This window comes from Myodes glareolus, chromosome 5 (genome assembly GCF_982192425.1).
Source record: "Myodes glareolus chromosome 5, mMyoGla1.1, whole genome shotgun sequence".
Lineage (NCBI taxonomy): Eukaryota > Metazoa > Chordata > Mammalia > Rodentia > Cricetidae > Myodes > Myodes glareolus.
Genome location: NC_142030.1, coordinates 105,953,153 through 105,970,656, shown reverse-complemented (window position 1 = coordinate 105,970,656; position 17,504 = coordinate 105,953,153). Strand labels below are relative to the sequence as shown.

The window sequence follows — 17,504 nt, the reverse complement described above, 5'->3', positions numbered from 1 at the left end:
CTGGTTTAGGCTCTGAACCTCTTCAGCATCCTCCCCTAGAAGAGTCTAGAGAGCTCCTGAACCTGTCTGATGCCTACCTAGTCAGTGCCTATTGGTCCTCCATTTCCTGATCTACGCCTGGACACCTCAGGCTGCAGTCTCAGTGATGAAAGTTTGCTATCTGTCCGGCTTTGATCCAGAGAACCATCTGTAATCAGGAGCCTGATTACTCCTACTTCATAGACTAGAAACAGGCACAGCAAGGTCAGGTAGCCTGCTTGGGGTTACAGCTAGTGAGAAACAGAGCTGGGATTCAAACGCTGGGAGGCAGTCAGCCCAGTGAGCAAGGGTTCTTGCTGCCAAACCTGACCTCATGACCTGAGTTCTATCTATCCCTGGAACCCACAGTGGGAGAGAACCAACTCCTGCTGATTGTCCTCTGGCCTCCAGATGTGTACTGTGGCACACACACACACACACACACACACACACACACGCACGCACACACACGTGCACACACACGTGCGCACACACAGAGGCCTCCTCTCACTTTCTGAGACATACCAGTCCATTTCATCCCTGACTCTTGTTAGCAAATTCTTGGGCCCTGGCTGCTCTCAGATGAGCTCAGTTGGTCAGGCCACCAAACTCACAACCTCCTGCAGAACCTCTTAGGAATCTCTAGCGGCCAGGGCCTGGCTGGAAAAGGGGAACACTCACTCACTAGTTTGGAAGAGGATGGGGCTGGAGAGAAGGAAAGGGCAATTGACTTCACTGATTGCTGTAAGCCCGGGTCTCTTGTATCTCAGGAGTCTAGAACTCAAAATCTAGAGTCAGATGATCTTGAACCTCTGCGCCTCTTTATTCCACCTCAAGTGCTTTGATTACAGGTGTGCTCTGCCACGTCCTGTTTATTTGGTGTTGGGCTGGAACCTAGGGCCTATCCTAGGCAAATACTCTACCAATGGAGTCTTAACTCTAGCTGCAATTTCACTAATGTTGATGGGCAGCTTCCTAATTTGGTTTCAATGGGTATTTATTTATTTATTTATTTATTTTGAGGCAGGGTTTCTCTGTGTAACGGTCCTAGCTGTCCTGGAACTCACTCTGTAGACCAGGCTGACCTTGAACTCACAGAGACCCACCTGCCTCTGACTCCCGAGTGCTGGGATTAAAGGTGTGTGCCACCGTTGCCCAGCAGTACTTTTTTTTATTATTATGTATACAGTGTTCTGCCTGCATGTATGCCTGCAGGCCAGAAGAGGGCACCATATCTCATTCTAGATGGCTTTGAGCCACCACGTGAGTGCTAAGAACTGAACTCAGGACGTCTGGAGGAGCAATCAGTGCTCGTCTACTCTGAGCCATCTCTCCAGCCCGGCTCATGAGTATTTTATGACTACTTGTAACAAATGTATACTTTTCTTTTGCATATTATAATTTTTTATAATTTAGTCATCATAAATTATTATTAGTGTGTGGTGTATGTACATACATGGGGGTACCCCCATCCACGACGTCTTCCACAAGAAGACATTGGGTGTCGTGCTTTATCATCCTCTCTTTTTCCTTGAGACAAGGTCTCACACTTAAACTTGAGCTAGGGTAGCAACCATCGGGCTCCAGCAATCCTCCTGTCTCCGCCCCACACAATACGGAGTTACAGGTATGTACACAGCTATGCACAACTTTCTGCACAGATGCTGGGGATCCACACTCAGGTGCCCACAGTTGCACAGCACATGCTCTGACTCACGGAGCTGCCACTCCAGCCCTCGAGTTCAAATTTAGTTGATGGTGTCACATCATTCATGGACCAGTGCTGTTTTCTAGCCATGTCTCGGGCATCTCGAGAGTGGGCTCCTGGGCTGGAGGGTTAGCTCAGTGGTCAAGAGCTCTTATACTACTCATGCAGAGAGCCTGGCTTGGTTCCCAACGCCAACATGGTGGCTTACAACCATGACTACAGCTGTCCCTACCCAAACTGTACTCCTGACCCACTGCCTTAACTCTTAAGCATTTCCTAACTGAGGTCTGAGGAGGCTCAGTGGTAGACACTTGCCTAGCCCACACCTGAGTTCAATCCCCACCACCACAGAGGGGCAGGTAGGGCAGCAGCAGGGGAATCCAATGCCAGGGCCAGTGGAATGTCAGGGCACTACATCCGGTGTGTAACAAGCACCCGTTCACCGAAACAGCACTGACACAGAGGTGACTTGCCTGTGTGTTTATTTACTTAGTTTGCAGTACTGGGGATGTCACCTGGGACCTTGTGCACCTGGGCACGGGTTCCATCACCGAGAAGTCGCACGCACCTGCAGTCAAAGCAAACGGTAAAAGAGGGCTGAATAGGTGAGGGCTGATTCCCAGGACCCACAACAGGCAGCTCCAGGGGATCTGACACCCTCTTCTGCCTCTGTAGGCACCTGCACTCACTCCCACATGCTCACAGCCACACATGTCCACACGTAGTTACAGTAAAATATAGCCTTTTTAAATGTTTAAAAACGGAGTTATTGAAAGCTTCCTGGGGTAAAATTATTCTGAATTTTATTAATTTATTTATTTACCATGTGTACAGCGCGTTTGGCCGTACACACTATGGGATGTTTGTAGAGGCTGGAGGACAACTTGCTAAAGTTGGTTCCTTTCTTCTACCCTGAGGTCCCCGCTTCAAAGTCTGGTCATTGGGGCTGGTGGCACCTTTACCTGCTGAGCCGTCTTGCGAGCCCTAATGATTCCATCTTAAGGCACTGCAACAGGGCCACTTTGAAATGCAAGTCTAACTTTTGAGGAGATCTAGAGGGACCAGGGACCACCATAAGAAACGTCGTCACTTGTTAAGTTGTGAACACAAGCTTGCTATAAGGTCAATGTCAAATCTTGAAAATATAAAGCTAGTTATGGTGGCTCCCACCTATAATCTTAGTTCTTGGGAGGCTGAGGCAGGAGGATCTCCAGTTTAAGGACAGTACGAGCTACACAACAAGACTGAGACAAAAAGAAGTAAAGGGGCTGGAGAGAGGTCTTGGTGGCAAAAAACAATTGCTACTCTTGTATAGGACCCAAATTTGGTTCCCAGCACCCACATCTGGTAGTTTACAACCATTGTAATCCAGCTCCAGGGGGTGACACTGTCTTCTGGCCTGTGTCGGCTCCTACATAAACATGTGTACAGACACACACGTAACAACAATAACAACAACATAATGATGATGATGTTAGTGATAAATCTTTTTTTAAAAGAAAGAAAATACAAAGTAAAACTCCAGTCTTACTCATGTCTTTCAGATTTTTCCCTCCAAAAAAGCAGAACAACAGCTATGAGGGTCATCTTGAGCTATTTCCGGCCCTAACTTCCGCAGAGACACTGATCACCGCAGGGAGTAGGGTCCTGTTCAGAGCCAAGGGCCGCTTCATGCCCTGAAAACAGTTCACATGATATATGAAGGCTAAGGCTTCCTACAGTTGTGCCTGCTAGCTCCAAATTTGTGTTTCAGGGTGTGATTCTTTTGTATTTCAGGTGTGATTGTGTGTATTTCGGGTGTGATTCTTGTGTATTTCAGGTGTGGTTGTGTATATTACAGGTGTGATTGTGTGTATTTCAGGTGTGATTCTTTTGTATTTCAGGTGTGATTGTGTGTATTTCGGGTGTGATTCTTGTGTATTTCAGGTGTGATTGTGTGCATTTCAGGTGTGATTGTGTGCATTTCAGGTGTGATTCTTTTGTATTTCAGGTGTGATTGTGTGTATTTCGGGTGTGATTCTTGTGTATTTCAGGTGTGATTGTGTGCATTTCAGGTGTGATTGTGTGCATTTCAGGTGTGATTGTGTGCATTTCAGGTGTGATTCTTTTGTATTTCAGGTGTGATTGTGTGTATTTTAGATGTGATTCTAGTGTATTTCAGCTGTGATCATGTGTATTTCAGGTGTAATTGTGTGTATTTTGGGGTGTGATTTTGTTTTTAAAACTCCTTCCCTGAATACATGCCTCGTGGGTACACTGTACAAGAACACGGTGACATTCTAGCTGTGGGAAGTAGTCCACACAGCGCCGGTGAGAGGCCGCTCTTTGGAGGACACACTGAGTCAGCTCACCTTCAGTGGGGTTCTCCCATAACCTCCACCACCCATGACACGGAGGTCAGAATTGCCTTGTATACTTGTTCTGAACGAGTCTGGGGAATGTAGTTTTGGTTTTTTAATTTATTTTTTAATCTAGGTGAATATTGTTTACACCTCAAGATCAGGATTCTCCACTGGGGATGTAGCTCTGTGGTAGAGAGCTTGCTTAGCAGGGGCCTTGGACTCCTTGAGCTCTAGCCATGTGGCAGGAATTCCTGGGAAGATGTGAGGTCTACACCCACCTCATAAGATCGTAAAGACAAACCTACCACAGTCACCTGAGGAACTGATGCATTTATTGGGCGTCCTCACGAGCACAGGTGGGTTGCCATAGTGAGTGTGAGGGTCCCCAGTGCAGGGCCAATGAAAAGTTTTCACTCAGCAAGGCTGTTGGCTTCCTCACAGGGGACTCAGTCAACCTTCCCAGCCTACCTGCCCTAACACCTCTGGAGACCTGTGGGCTAATTAGTCAAAATTGCATACAAATGGCTGGGAGGAGTGACAAGAATCTCAGGTGACAGCCCAATGGCCGTCCCGGCCCCACCCCCTTCAACGAGAAAATGTAAACAAGTCCCTGAGCCTGATTAGGAAGGACTCTTTGGGGCAGGCACTGGTGAATGTGGAGAGTTTTTCAGAGAGGTCCTTGTTATATAACAACACTCCAAAGAAAAATCAAACAACACAGAGAACGGGCAAAAAACCAACAAGGAAGAGGTCTTCTGGGGACCTCTAACCTCCCCAAAGGACTTTTATATCCTACAGAATTTCTAGAAAGAGAAAGATGCTCCAGCATGGAAGCCAGGGTGCTTCCCTCAGCAAAGCAGAATGAATGAAATGTAGCGGGTTTTTGGTTTTTGTTTGTTTTGGTTTTTGCTTGTTTTTTGTTGTTTTGGCTTCTTCTTCTTCTTCTTCTTCTTCTTCTTCTTCTTCTTCTTCTTCTTCTTCTTCTTCTTCTTCTTCTTCTTCTTCTTCTTTTCCCCTCCTCCTCCTCCTCCTCTTTCTTTCTTTCTTTCTTTCTTTCTTTCATTTATTTTTAAATTCAGGTTGAGGGCCAAGGATATAGCTGTTGGTAGTGATTGCTTACTATGTACAAAGCCCTGGGTTCAGTCCCCAGTGCCACACAGTCAGACATGGTGATGAACCAACCCCTCCAGTCCCTGTGCTCGGGAGATAGAGATGGGAGGATCCTGAGCCCAGGGTTGTTCTCATCTGCATAATGAGTTTGAGGCCAGCCTGAGCTACATGAAACCTGTAAAACAGATTCTAAGGGGGCAACCCGCCCCACCCCACCCCAACACACACACAATTGTGCGGAGTCAGTATAGCTCATTGATTCTCAGATGTGAGGTTTTTTCCCCCCACATTTCCTAGTTCCACAGTCGGATGTTGCAGCTGACATTTGGGGAAACTTTGTTGGTGGGCTGTTTTGTGATATGCTTGAGTGTTGTCTGCAAACTCATAAAATTTCCTTGGAGGACTGAGGGAGTCCATCCTCAGTCCTGAGGAGAAAGGATAGTATTAACGACTTCAAAGAAACTGCCAACTGTAACCAAAGCCAACAGTGAAGCTCTGTGTGCGCATGACGGCCACATAGTGCTTGCTCTTCTGGAGGGTTCGAGAATTCGCAGTTAAGATGGCCAGTAAGGATATGAACTGGAGATCCCTCTGCCTCGGTTTACTGAATGCCTACCTGTGTTGGCATCTTATCCCGTGATTTAATTTAGAAGGAAAGGTTTTTTTTTTTAAAGAATATCTTTTTATTTATTAGTTGTATACAGTTTCACACCTGTATACAATGCACATGGACCCTACCACCCCAAATCCCCTTCCACTCCCAGGCTTCCCCAACACCCCCCAATTCAGAACCTCTCCTTTTTGGTTGCTAACCCACTGAGTTCAGTGAGTGCTGCCTGCTGGAATGTTGATTGATCTCACTGGCTGGATCTAGTGCCGGGAATAGCAGCTGCTGGGAGTTCATGGGCACAATGGCCACACTGCGTCCAGAAGACGGCGTTTCCCAGCCTTCCTGCCATCCTCTGCTCTTACACCCTTTCCGCCTCCTCTTCCACAGTGTTCTCCTCTCTGAGACTGGGAAAGGGTGTTGATACAGATGATGGGGTTGAGCACGTGACAGTTGTTTGTTCTTAGTACTTTGGCCAATCAGGAGTCTCCGTATTAAGTTCTGTTCGCTGTACCTCTTGGGTTTTGGATTTGTTGTTTTGTTTTTCGAGGGGGTCTTATTTAGCCCATGGTGACCTCTATCTTAATTCACTATGCTGTAGCCACAACCAGTCCTAGACTTCTGATTCTTCCATCTCTCCAGTGCTGGGGTCACAGGAATGTGCCATTGTCTCTGTCTCTTCTCTCCTTCTCTTTCTCAGTCTTTCTTTCTGTGCTGAGATACAGGGTCTCATTCTGTAGTCCAGGCTAGGCTGAACCCACAGTGAGCTCCATGGCTCAGCGGCTTTCTTAAGTGCTGAAATTACAAGAGTGAGCCACCACACTTGGCTCCCCCATGCTCTTGGTGGCCCAAAGCAGAGCCCAATTTCCAAAACCAGCAACATGCACAAAGTGCATTAACAGGGATTGGGAAGAGCTGGGCACTGATCTGGGTCCTCTGGTATTGCTGCAAATGCCTCTAACCACTGAGCTATCTCTGTAGCCCATAAATGATATCTTCTAAAGATTCATTTATTAAATACACAGTGTTCTGCCTGCATGCAAGCCTGCGGGCCAGAAGAGGGCACCAGATCTCATTACAGATGGTTGCGAGCCATCATGTGGTTGCTGGGAATTGAATTCAGGACCTTTGGAAGCGCAAACAGTGTCCTTAACCTCTGAGCCATCTTCCAGCCCCCATCCATGATATCTCTTAATAGGAACAAGATGCTGGGCCAGGCAAGTCTCCCAGCGGGTGGAGTGCTCGCTAAGTCTGCACTAAGCCCCGAGTTCCACCTCCAGCACTGCACAAACTGAATGCAGTAGTGAGTGAGCAGCCGTAAGCCCAGCACTCAGGATTTGGAGGCCCAAAGATCAGAAGTTCAAAGTCATCCTTGGCTATACAATAGAGTTCAAGGACAGTGTGGGTTCAACTTGAGCTCAGTGAGAATTCACAGTGGGAAGGTGGGGTGGGCAGAGAAGATGCACATTTAATAAGAGAGTGTCTTTATGGCCCTCAAGCCTTGCAGGTTTGGACAAGCTGAGTTTCTTCAGAGCTTGGGATTTCTCATCAGTGACATGGGACAGTGATACCCTCGGGTATATGAGGAGGTGCCAGGGAAGTTCGTGCCTTCCATTCCTCCTCCTGTGATCGGGAGAGGGCTTCTTACTGTTTCCCCAGACCTCCCTCCCACTGCCCTGTCCCTGAGGAAGAGATGCTGCTTGCTCACGGTCTCTCTCAGAGGCTGGCACTCGCAGCTAGGGACATTTGCAAAAGGAGATGTGAAGTTAATAACAGGCTTCTTGTTCGGCCCCAGAAGGGAGGCCCTGTGCCAAAGTGCAAGTCGCCAACTCACGCAGGACTGTCCGCTGGGTCTGCTCAAGAGGGCATGGCAGCCCCGTGAGCATGAGGAGTCCTGGGGCTAGGCTGCAACCCAGCCGGCAGAGTACCAGTCTTGTTTGCTTGAGGCCTGGGTTTCATCTCCACTCTGCAAATGTGAGCGGTGGCAGTGGTCTGTGGCAGTGGGAGGTGAGGCGGAAGCTCAGGATGATCATCCGCTAAATAAGAACTCAAGGCAAGCCTTGGCTACATGCGACCCTTTTCCAAAAGTAATTATCTCTGCTACGGTTGGCATATGAGTTATCCACAGACTGTGGTATAGTTTTGTGGGGTTTGTTTTGTTTTTGTCAGGCTGGGGGTGGACTCAGGGCCATTCTAGGCTCACACTATCCAAGTGGGCTGTATCTTAGCCTGTTTCTTCATTCACATCTTTGAAGTTTGTGTGGAGTTCACATTCCCAGTGTGGGTCAGTGGCCCTTTGTGGCCAGTGGGTACCGTGGTGAGTGGTTCTGACTATTGACTTCTAAAACTTGATGAAGGGATACCTTTCTCTGCCATTTAAACTTTTGTCCACATTGAAGTAGTGTCTCTTGTTTCCCAGGATGGCCTCGAACTCTCTGAGGGTGACCTTGAACTTCCGATACTCCTGCCTTCACCTCCAGAGTTCTGGGACTATAGCCCTGACTGGTTCTGAGAATTGGATCCAGGGCTTTGTGCACGCGGGGCAAGTGTCCTACCAACTGTGCTACATTACACTTATAAGCAAGTGGAACACAGAAAGTCCCTTTTTTTATACACAAATAAGTCCCTTATACTTATTGATGGTTTCTTTTTTATTACATTTTATGATTTATTGTGTGCCAACATGCCCATCTGATGTGTCTCATCCAGGACGGGGCACTCGGCACTTGGCACTCTGAGGTTCCCGAGGCGTTCACTAGGAGGCCTGTACGGCTTGACTGGACCCCCTGCCCACTGCTTCCCCGACTCCTTCACAGCTGCTGGCCCTTGAGCACCTGATACCTCCATAAAATGCTTACACATTCTTCTTCCAGTCCAATCCCAGCCCCTTCCCAGGCCGCCATGAACTCCTAGCACCCATTCAAATCATATTCTTAGGGTACAAGCTTCAGAGTCATGGTGGTGTCCAAGAAAAGCTGGGAGACCCTTGGGAAATGTTAAATGAGTGACCATGGGGACTCTGCAGGAATGGAGGGCTTGTTTTTGTTTTTTAAGGACTCTGGGGTTGATTCTCAGAGCAGACAGACATGTTGATCACAAGTTTCTCCCGGTACCAGGTGCAGAAAGGAACTCAGGGCATGAGGACAAGGACTGCAGGACCACGGGTGTACACGCCAGTCCCAAGTGCCAGCAGGGACCTGGGTGCCCCACTGTGGTATCCACCTCCTGAACCTCACTCAGACTCTTCGTTAAGATGAGAGAATGTGTCAAGAAGATCCCAGCCTCTGGGCTGGTGAGATGCTCACTGGGTAGGGTGCCCACCTCCAAGCCTGACAACCTGGGCTAGAGCCCTGGGACCCACGTGCTGGAAGGAGAGAATTGACGCTAAGCAAGCTGCCCTCTGACAGTCACGCCTCCTCTCGCAAATAAATTAATTTTACAAAAACAATAAAAAGTCAATATTCCGATCATATGCAAATCACATATATTTACAAAGTAAAGACGGGAAAAGATGGTTCATCTGCATATCTGTCCTCTCTGTAGCAGACTAATTGTGTCCCAAAAGACTGAAAAGTTGAAAGCTCAGAAATTCATCCTTATCCTCCCAGCAGGAATCAAAAGGCTGCCTCTGCCCTCCGGAGAGGTTTTGCCGGTCACCTGCCATACACTTGGACAATAGGATCTACATTTCTTTTCCCGTTAGTTCCGCCCAGAGAAAGCCAATTTTAGGTTCTCAGGGCCAGTATTCAGCGGCAAGCCACCCTAGCCTGCTGTTTGGAGAGTGTTAACATGACCTTTGTGTTTGCTGGAACACTGAGGGGCCAGGATGCCTGAAGGCAGGTGAGCGCCCCTCTCCCATGGAACTTGCTGTTGTTCCAGAGCTGGGGCAGAGGGAGAAGCTTCATGGTATCCTAGGGATGTGGCCAGACCTAGTCTAGCATTACTTCCATAAGGCATAGGGGCCCAGTTGAAAGAGAAAGAGAGAACCAATAGAGACGTATGGTACAAACAATCTGGGGTACATTAACCCCCCACGGGTCACACCTCACAACTCAGCAGTGAAGTCTGAGCCCTTGCCACGTGCTTACCTTTGTGGATTCCCTTTCTTGGAGCCTTAGCACGTGATGTGTGCTCACCTGGAGGCCTTCCTCTGCTCATCGATACTACAGTTCATAGCTGCTATGCCGTTAGCTGCCGCCACCCTCCCACATCCTGGAAGCTCCAAAGTCAAACTGTCTCCCCATCCCCCCACCGTTCCCATAATAGTTTTTGCTTCTTGGGATTTTTGTTGTTGTTGTTTTTTCGAGACAGGACTTTTCTATATATTCCTAGCTGTCCTGGAACTCGCTCTATAAACCAGGCTGGCCTTGAACTCACAGAGCTCTGCCTGCCTCTGCACCCTGAGTGCTGGGATTAAAGGCCTGTGCCACCATGCTTGGCTATTTTTTACTTCTTCAGTAACGTTGGCCAGTGTCTTCTGCTCACCCACTGGCCTTGCTAGAATGACAGGATACTCTGGACGGCCTGGCTCATTGGCATTTTTCTACAGCGCTCTCCTCTTGAACACATGTACCTGTCATGGCCCCTAATGGGGCACTTAGTGGTTAGGATTTTCATTACACAATTCTTTAGTGTCAGTATGTGGCAGAGTGGGAACAGCAGACAGAGGTGATGGCTTCTTCGCTTCTTACAATTTCTCCACGGGACCTCTGGGGCCAAAATGGCCTCTGCATTGTCATACATCCAAAGAGATGGGTGTGATAGCCACAGGAATGTTGACCACCCCCTGGAGACACGTGACTTCCAGGAGCGGACAGCGCAGTGCAGAGGAGGTGGTCCCTGGAATGGCAGACAGGGAGTGACAGGTCCCTCACTGAGCAGCAGCCTACAGCTGGAGAGACTGCAGGCCAGCACGGCCAGGAGGACTTGTGTACCTGTGCAGGCCCAGGTAGTGAAGGGCTCAGGTCTCCAAAGCCTCAGAAGCAGAATGTATGCCTTGCTGAGGTCCTAGGGTCCAGAGACCTGTGGGTCTAGCTCCAGGAACTGAACACCTTCCTACCTGCCTATGTGTCCTTGGTTTACACTCAGCCAGAGTATAAACAACATCAAAACCTTAAAGGCCAGAAAGATGACACGTCAGTGCTGCCTATCCCAAACACCTTATTTTGATCCCCAGGCCCACGTGGTAGAGGGAGAAGTTACTACCCTCAGAACTCCACACACACCTAGGTACAATGCTGCTCCCCGCCCCTCCCACACACACAGAGGGAAGGGGTGAGAAGGGAGAGAGAATTGTAAACTAAAAGGCGATCCTGAAGGAAGGAAGTGGTGGGGAGACAGTGGGAATACCCCTGTCTCCTGTGGCCGCTTCTTCACCCTATTTCCTAAGCTTTTCTGTGGGTCACACAAACCTAGGTTGTCAAAGCAGGGTTGTCGCAAGCCCTGTGGTCTCTGTAACTACTGTGTTTTCAGATTCTTCCCAGGCACATCTGAACTCCGACTAAGGACTAACTGGCCTCGGAATAACAGTCCCAGGTGTCTATTTTCTTTCCTTTTTTTTAATTTTTATTTTTTTATTTTACAGAAAGCTCTCCTGCATTTCCGTAATTTACTGTATAGCCGAAAATGACCTTGAACTTGTAGTCTTTCTGCTTCCACCAGGGCTGGGATTTCAGGTCTGTTTTTAACCCCACCTGGGCTTAGAACCTGGGGCTTTGTGTATGTTAGGCGAGCAGTGAACCACATAGATGTCTAGCAATGGGATTAAAGACAAAAAAAAAAAAAAGCAACGGAAGAGGGAAAAAAAAGAGCAAACCATCAGTGTTCAGGGCAAGGAAAAACAAAGCAACGTTAACGTGATCCAGAGTGCCTAGGTACTCCTGCCACTGACAACCGCCCCGTGGCTCTGGGGATCTGCCCTGGGCTCAGCGTCGGGGCTGAGAGGCCAGTAGGCCGCAATGAGGGTGTCCGTGTCCCCAGGGGCAGTGGCCAGAAGCGAGCTCCCGGAAAGGCACTGGAAAGCTCAACCAGGTGCGGCCCAGCGCCGCCCTCCCGCCGCGCTAGCCGTGGGGGTGGACCGGCAGTAACCACGCCCCAGAATGCCACGCCCACCCGAGGCCCATAAAAGGCGCCGCCCGCTGGGTGCTCGGGTTCGAGTGCTGCTTTGGGGTGAATTGGTGGTGGTCGGTGTCGCCGCGTCCAGCTCGGTGCCACGCCCCGGCCGGTGCTGCGAGAGCCCCAGCCATGCTGTTCTGGCATACGCAGCCCGAACACTACAACCAGTACAACTCTGGCAGCTACCTGCGGTAAGACCGGACAGCACCTGCCTGCGATCGGGGTCAGGGCGCCGACGGACCAGTGCGGCCTCCAGGGTGGGAAACTCTCCGGGAGACTCCCGGGGGGATGATTGGGGAGGCGGCGCGCTGATGCCCGCCGGGCGACTCTCCGAGGTCTCCCGGTCGCTCGCAGCGTCCCCGGCCCGGTCCCGCAGCTTTCCCTCTCCCTTCTCCAGTTGGAGAAATAAACTTGCCACATCCATCAGGAGCTCGTGTGTCCCAGGAAGCCAGGCCCCGCTCTTTGCTCGTCGCGGCCGGTGGGCCCACAGGTGGGTGGTGGGAGCCGGTCTGCGCGCAGCCTTGAGGGCCCGGGCTCCGGTGGGCTGGCCGTCCCTGTCCCTGCCCCGGTGAGCTTGTTGTGGCCCCCAGGCCCCGGCCTCTAAATCTCTGCTGCGGGGATTTCTCTAGCGTGCATCAAGGGAAGAGGGTTCCGCGGGTATCGCAAAGTTCTCTGAACTCCCTATTTTAGGAAGTAGACCCCCCCACTCCTACCCCCTTTGCTTCGGTGACTACGGGATTCTTTTTTTCCATCGTGGTACAGCTGACTGGAGGGCCAATAGGCAGGCATTTCATTTTCTGAACTCGCCAGAACCAGCTTCAACCTGTCTTTATTTCCATCCTACTCACTGTTTATTATATGTGCCTTACTTAACCCAAAAGGTGTTGGACGTGGGTTCAGGAAAAAGCGAGCTTGCAAGCAGAAGTCGATCCCAAAACTGCAGAACCTTACCTGCTTTTTTTGGACCCCCAAATATCCCAGCTTGAATTTTCTGTTATGTGTACTTTTAAGTTTCTATGTTCAGAAGCCCTCTGGGAAGACACCCCCTTCTTAGAAAGCCTAAGCCTGACCAGGTTTCGCTGGTTTATCTTCAGTTTTTGTTTGTTTTAACTCCAAGTCATAGAAAGTTGCAATCAATCTGATTGCAGATCCTGGTGTGCGGAAGGCAATGCAAAGCTCACAGTTAAAAATGCTACAGAGTAAGTACATGTTTGCTGTAACACCTATAGGGTTGCTGGTAGTCTCTTTTGATCTACTAGGTGAGTGGCCACTAGGTATCTCATCCTCTCTTAATGAATTTGAAGGTGACCTTGAGTTAAAGTCGGAGGCACCTGTTGGGGAACAGTTTTGTGAGAGGAGAGGTGTGGTCTTGCATCTTCGCCTGAGATAGAAGTTTGGAAGCTAACCCAGATACTTTTAGGATTTGGACTTTGCGTGGAAGGAGGAAGTCAATCACTGGGGCTGAGTGTTACCAAGCTGCACTGGTTCCTTTGAGGGAGTAGTGGGTGAACAGTCCATGCTCCGTTCTTGGAAGCTGCCTTTATTTTTTATTTTTATTTTCAAATAGTTTTTGACCTCCTTGAAGGCCTGTGGTCCGTGCTAGAGTGAGGAAATTTTTCTTTGTTTTGCTTGTTTCCTCTTTAAATTTTTTAAATTTAATTAATTTTTAAAATTATTATTATTATTATTAATTTGGATTTTCTCTTGTGTACCTTTGGAGCCTGTCCTGGAACTTGCTCTGTAGACGAGGCTGGCCTTGAACTCACAGAAATCCCCCTGCATCTGCCTCCCGAGTGCTGGGATTAAAGGTGTGCACCACCGCCGCTTGGCTAATTTAATTTTTTACAGTGCTGGGATCAACCCTGGGACTTTCCATTTTGATAACTTCCGGCCCTCCTTTTTATTATTATTATTATTGTTCTGCTAGAGGGTCTACAGGCCATCTGACTTCACCAAACAGTGAGTGGCCTTCAAGTCCCTCACGCTCCTTTCTGTTTGATGTTCTGGTGACTTTTATTCCTTGGCAAATAAGGACACCAGGCCAGAAACAAGTTAGTGTTGAGTGACGGTTCTTAACAACCCCCCTCTTTTTTTAATTTAAAAGTAACAGCACATGGATTATTAACTTAACATGGTCTGGGCAAACATGAAATTATGCAATTCCTCGGTGAGCAGGGCGACTTGCTCCTTCTCGCGCTCCTTCATAACTGCCCAGGCTGGAGAAGATGCAGCTAGCTGGTCAGCCCTGCTTTCTCTCTCTCTCTCTCTCTCTCTCTCTCTCTCTCTCTCTCTCTCTCTCTCTCTCTCTCTCTCTCTGGGCAGCAGACAGGAATAACAGAAGAGCCCACATAGGGAAAGGTTTCCCAGGTGTGCCCAGAGGCACGCTTTCTGGGAGTCAAACACTGTTGGGGTGTGTGCTGAGTTGTGTTTCATGGACACTCATTTATGATGCTGTACAGGGAACACATAGTCCTGGTGACTATGCAGTGAAGTTGGGTCAGCTGATCTGATTCGCAGCCCAGACCCGTGGAGGGAGGAGGGTCATCAAGATAGGGTGGACACCCTCTGGTAACTGTTTCTGTGACAATGTGGTTTAGAACCTTTAAGCAAGTCTTTCCTGCCTGCGGGTCATTCTGATCCTCAGGGATTTCATTGGTCTTTGCAATGGCATTCATCTATAGTCCTTCAACTCAGGGGACAGTTCATTGAGTCTGGGAGTTCAAGGCTAGCCTGGGCAACATTCTGATACCTTTCTGGAAAAGTCTAGAAACAAGTTCTCTGCTACAGGATGACTGGAGGCTGATGTGTGCATGTATGTGATGATATGTGCGTGTGTGTAGGAGTCAGAGGACTACCTTCAGTATTGGTTTCTTGTTTGTTTTGTGTTTTTTTGAGATGGGGTCTCACTATGTAGTTCTGCTGTCCTGTAACCCTATGTACAGGTATATCCACCTGTCTCTCCCTCCCAAATGTTGGCCACAGTGGCCAGTTAGTCTTTAGTGATGTTCCTCTCGCTGGGTCCCCTGCTGGCCTGAAATTTGGCCAGTGAGTCTTGGGGGTCATCCTGTCGCCCCAACTCCCCACTACTGGGGTCACTAGTGTTTCTAGACTGTGGGCTCTGGAACTGACTTGAGGTCCTCATGCACTGCTGACTGAGCTGGGCTCCCCAGCCCAGGGCTGACTTTTTGCTGTAGGGAACACTATTTAGTGGTGAAGGAAACAACTCTTAAGCATTTTAAGATTTGCTTCATGGGTAAGAAGACTGAAATCAAGGTTTTCTATCTTCACAGTATTTTGGGTAATTCATTAGGAGCTTTAAAGGAGGACTTACTTATGGACTGGCAGCATGGCTCAGCAGGTAAAGGTGCTTGTTACCAAGCCTCATGACCTGAGTTCAATCCCAGGAGTCCACATGGTTAGAGGGAGAGAACCAGCTTCCAAAGCCCTCCCCTGATCTTGGTGTTAGCACACACTCTGTGTACGCACTTGTTCACATGTGCCTGTGCGCACACGCATATGCAAATAACTAAATAAATAAACATGTCAAATTCAAAAACTAAAAAAACCAAACAACAAAAAAAACCCAGTCCGGGTGATGGTGGTGCACGCTTTTAATCCCAGCACTCTGAAGAAAGAGGCGGGCAGTTCTCTGAGTTTGAGGCCAGCCTGGTCTAGAGAGTAAGTTCCAGGACAGCCAGGGCTACACAGAGAAACTCTGTCTCAACTTTGCCCCTCAAATCCCAAACAAACAAACCAGTCGTCCCCCTTTTGGGAGAGATGGGGTGCGTGTCCATGCGGATTAGGGGGCAATTGCTCCTCAGCTATGCAGTTTATAGTTAGGGAGTACTGCCGAGCGTTGGTATATAGAGTTGATTACAGAGTAAAAACTGAGACTGGTGAGATGTCTCAGTGGGTAGGGGTGCCAAGTTTTACTACCTGAGTTCAGTCCCTGGGACCCATATGATAGGAAAGAACTCATTTTTGCCTGTTGTCCTGTGACCTCCACATACGTTGTGACAGGTGTATTGCCCACACCCCCCACTAAATTAATAATGTTTTTAAAAAAGCAAAAATTGTTCAGATGATTATTTTCAAAGATGTCTTGAGAGTGTTTTGCTTACAGATGGGAAGCAGGTGCCCGTGTTGGGCTGTAGCTCAGTGTGGTATAGCATTCGTTCAGCATGCACACAGTTCCTGAGCACTCCCTCACTCCCCACTGAGAAAAAGGAGGGAAAAAAAAGCAGCTCTCCAAGAGAAAAAGAAAGAAAGAAAGAAAGAAAGAAAGAAAGAAAGAAAGAAAGAAAGAAAGAAAGAAAGAAAGGGAAAGACATAGTTGCTGGTTTCTGTTGCTTAGGTCTCAGGAGGTAGACAGTTTTACATTTTCCCGTCTCTAGGCCTTGGGTGACTGGATCTCACAAGGGCCATTGAACAGGCTGGGACCATGCCATAGTGGTTGCATCGAGATTTGGACCATGTTTGATACCATGGCCTGCATCTCTCGCTCTGTGTTCCTGGACTTGACTTCTTACCACCGCTTCCTGTGTTTTACAGTGATGTGCTGGCTCTGCCTATCTTCAAGCAGGAGGAACCACAGCTATCTCCTGAGAATGGGGCCCGCCTGCCACCCCTGCAGTATGTGCTGTGTGCTGCCACCTCTCCAGCTGTGAAGCTACATGAAGAGACCTTGACATACCTCAATCAAGGTAGAGATGTCCTAGGGGTGGAACCCGGGCTGGAACCGGGCTGGCGGGACTAGTGGGGTAGTTAGCAGATGGTGTGCAAGGCCCCATTGGGCCTCATTAGCTGTGACACGGGACTTTGGAAAGAGTTCAGGCTTAGGGGTCAGGCATAGGTTCCAGTTCTGTGGCTTAGCTGTGTGGCTTCCCGGGACTGCCATGACTTCATTGGGTAAATGGAAATATTGAAAACTGAGCTGGGAGTAGTGACATGAGTCCGCAGTCCTACTCCTAGGCAGTGGCAGCCTGAATGACAGAACGAGAGGCCTGAAAACAAGGGAAGGACGGGAAGGCCAAGTATGGGCCATCTTGTAATGTTCCTTCCTCATGCAGCCTCCAAAAGTTGGTGATTGATGGTTGCTATTACTGTTTGGTGCTATTGTTACCTTTTGGTACCTGGTCTGCTGTCCTTCATGGACTGAGAGCTGGCCTACAAACTTCTCAGCTCAGGGTCTGGCTTCCACCCACTGGAGAGCAGCTGCCCTTGGCTGCCCAGATCTTTCAGCGTGCCTCCAGCAGAGACCTGCTATTTCTTATTCTCAGAGCCTCAGTGATCTCTCTCTCTCTCTCTCTCCCTTCCTCCCTCTCCCCCTCCCTGCCCCTCTGGTTTTTCGAGGCAGGGTTTCTCTGTAGTTCTATTCTAGAACTTGCTCTGTATGTAGGTTAGGCTGACCTTGAACTCACAGAGTTCTACCTTACTCTGCCTTCTAAGTGCTGGGATTAAAGGCACACACTGCCACTACCCAGCCCTCAGTGATTTATTATGTAAAATAAGAAAGTCTAATTTTGGGAGGCGTTTAGAAGGGTGAAGGTAAGTAGCCTGCCTGGCATGATGGCAGTTGTGCAACCACGAGCCCTTCCAATTTGTG

The 17,504-nt window shown here is 48.9% G+C and overlaps 1 protein-coding gene across 1 annotated transcript in view; it reads left to right on the top strand.

The window, feature by feature from the left end:
• The first annotated feature begins 11,923 nt into the window (after positions 1-11,923).
• Tfcp2l1 (transcription factor CP2 like 1) overlaps positions 11,924-17,504 on the top strand; it is a 58,743-nt gene continuing 53,162 nt past the window's right edge. Inside the window, exons 1-2 of the mRNA XM_087906603.1 lie at positions 11,924-12,090; positions 16,451-16,602. Of these exons, the coding sequence (XP_087762729.1) occupies positions 12,029-12,090; positions 16,451-16,602 (214 nt within the window). The 5' untranslated portion in view covers positions 11,924-12,028. The remainder of the gene's footprint in view (positions 12,091-16,450; positions 16,603-17,504) is intronic.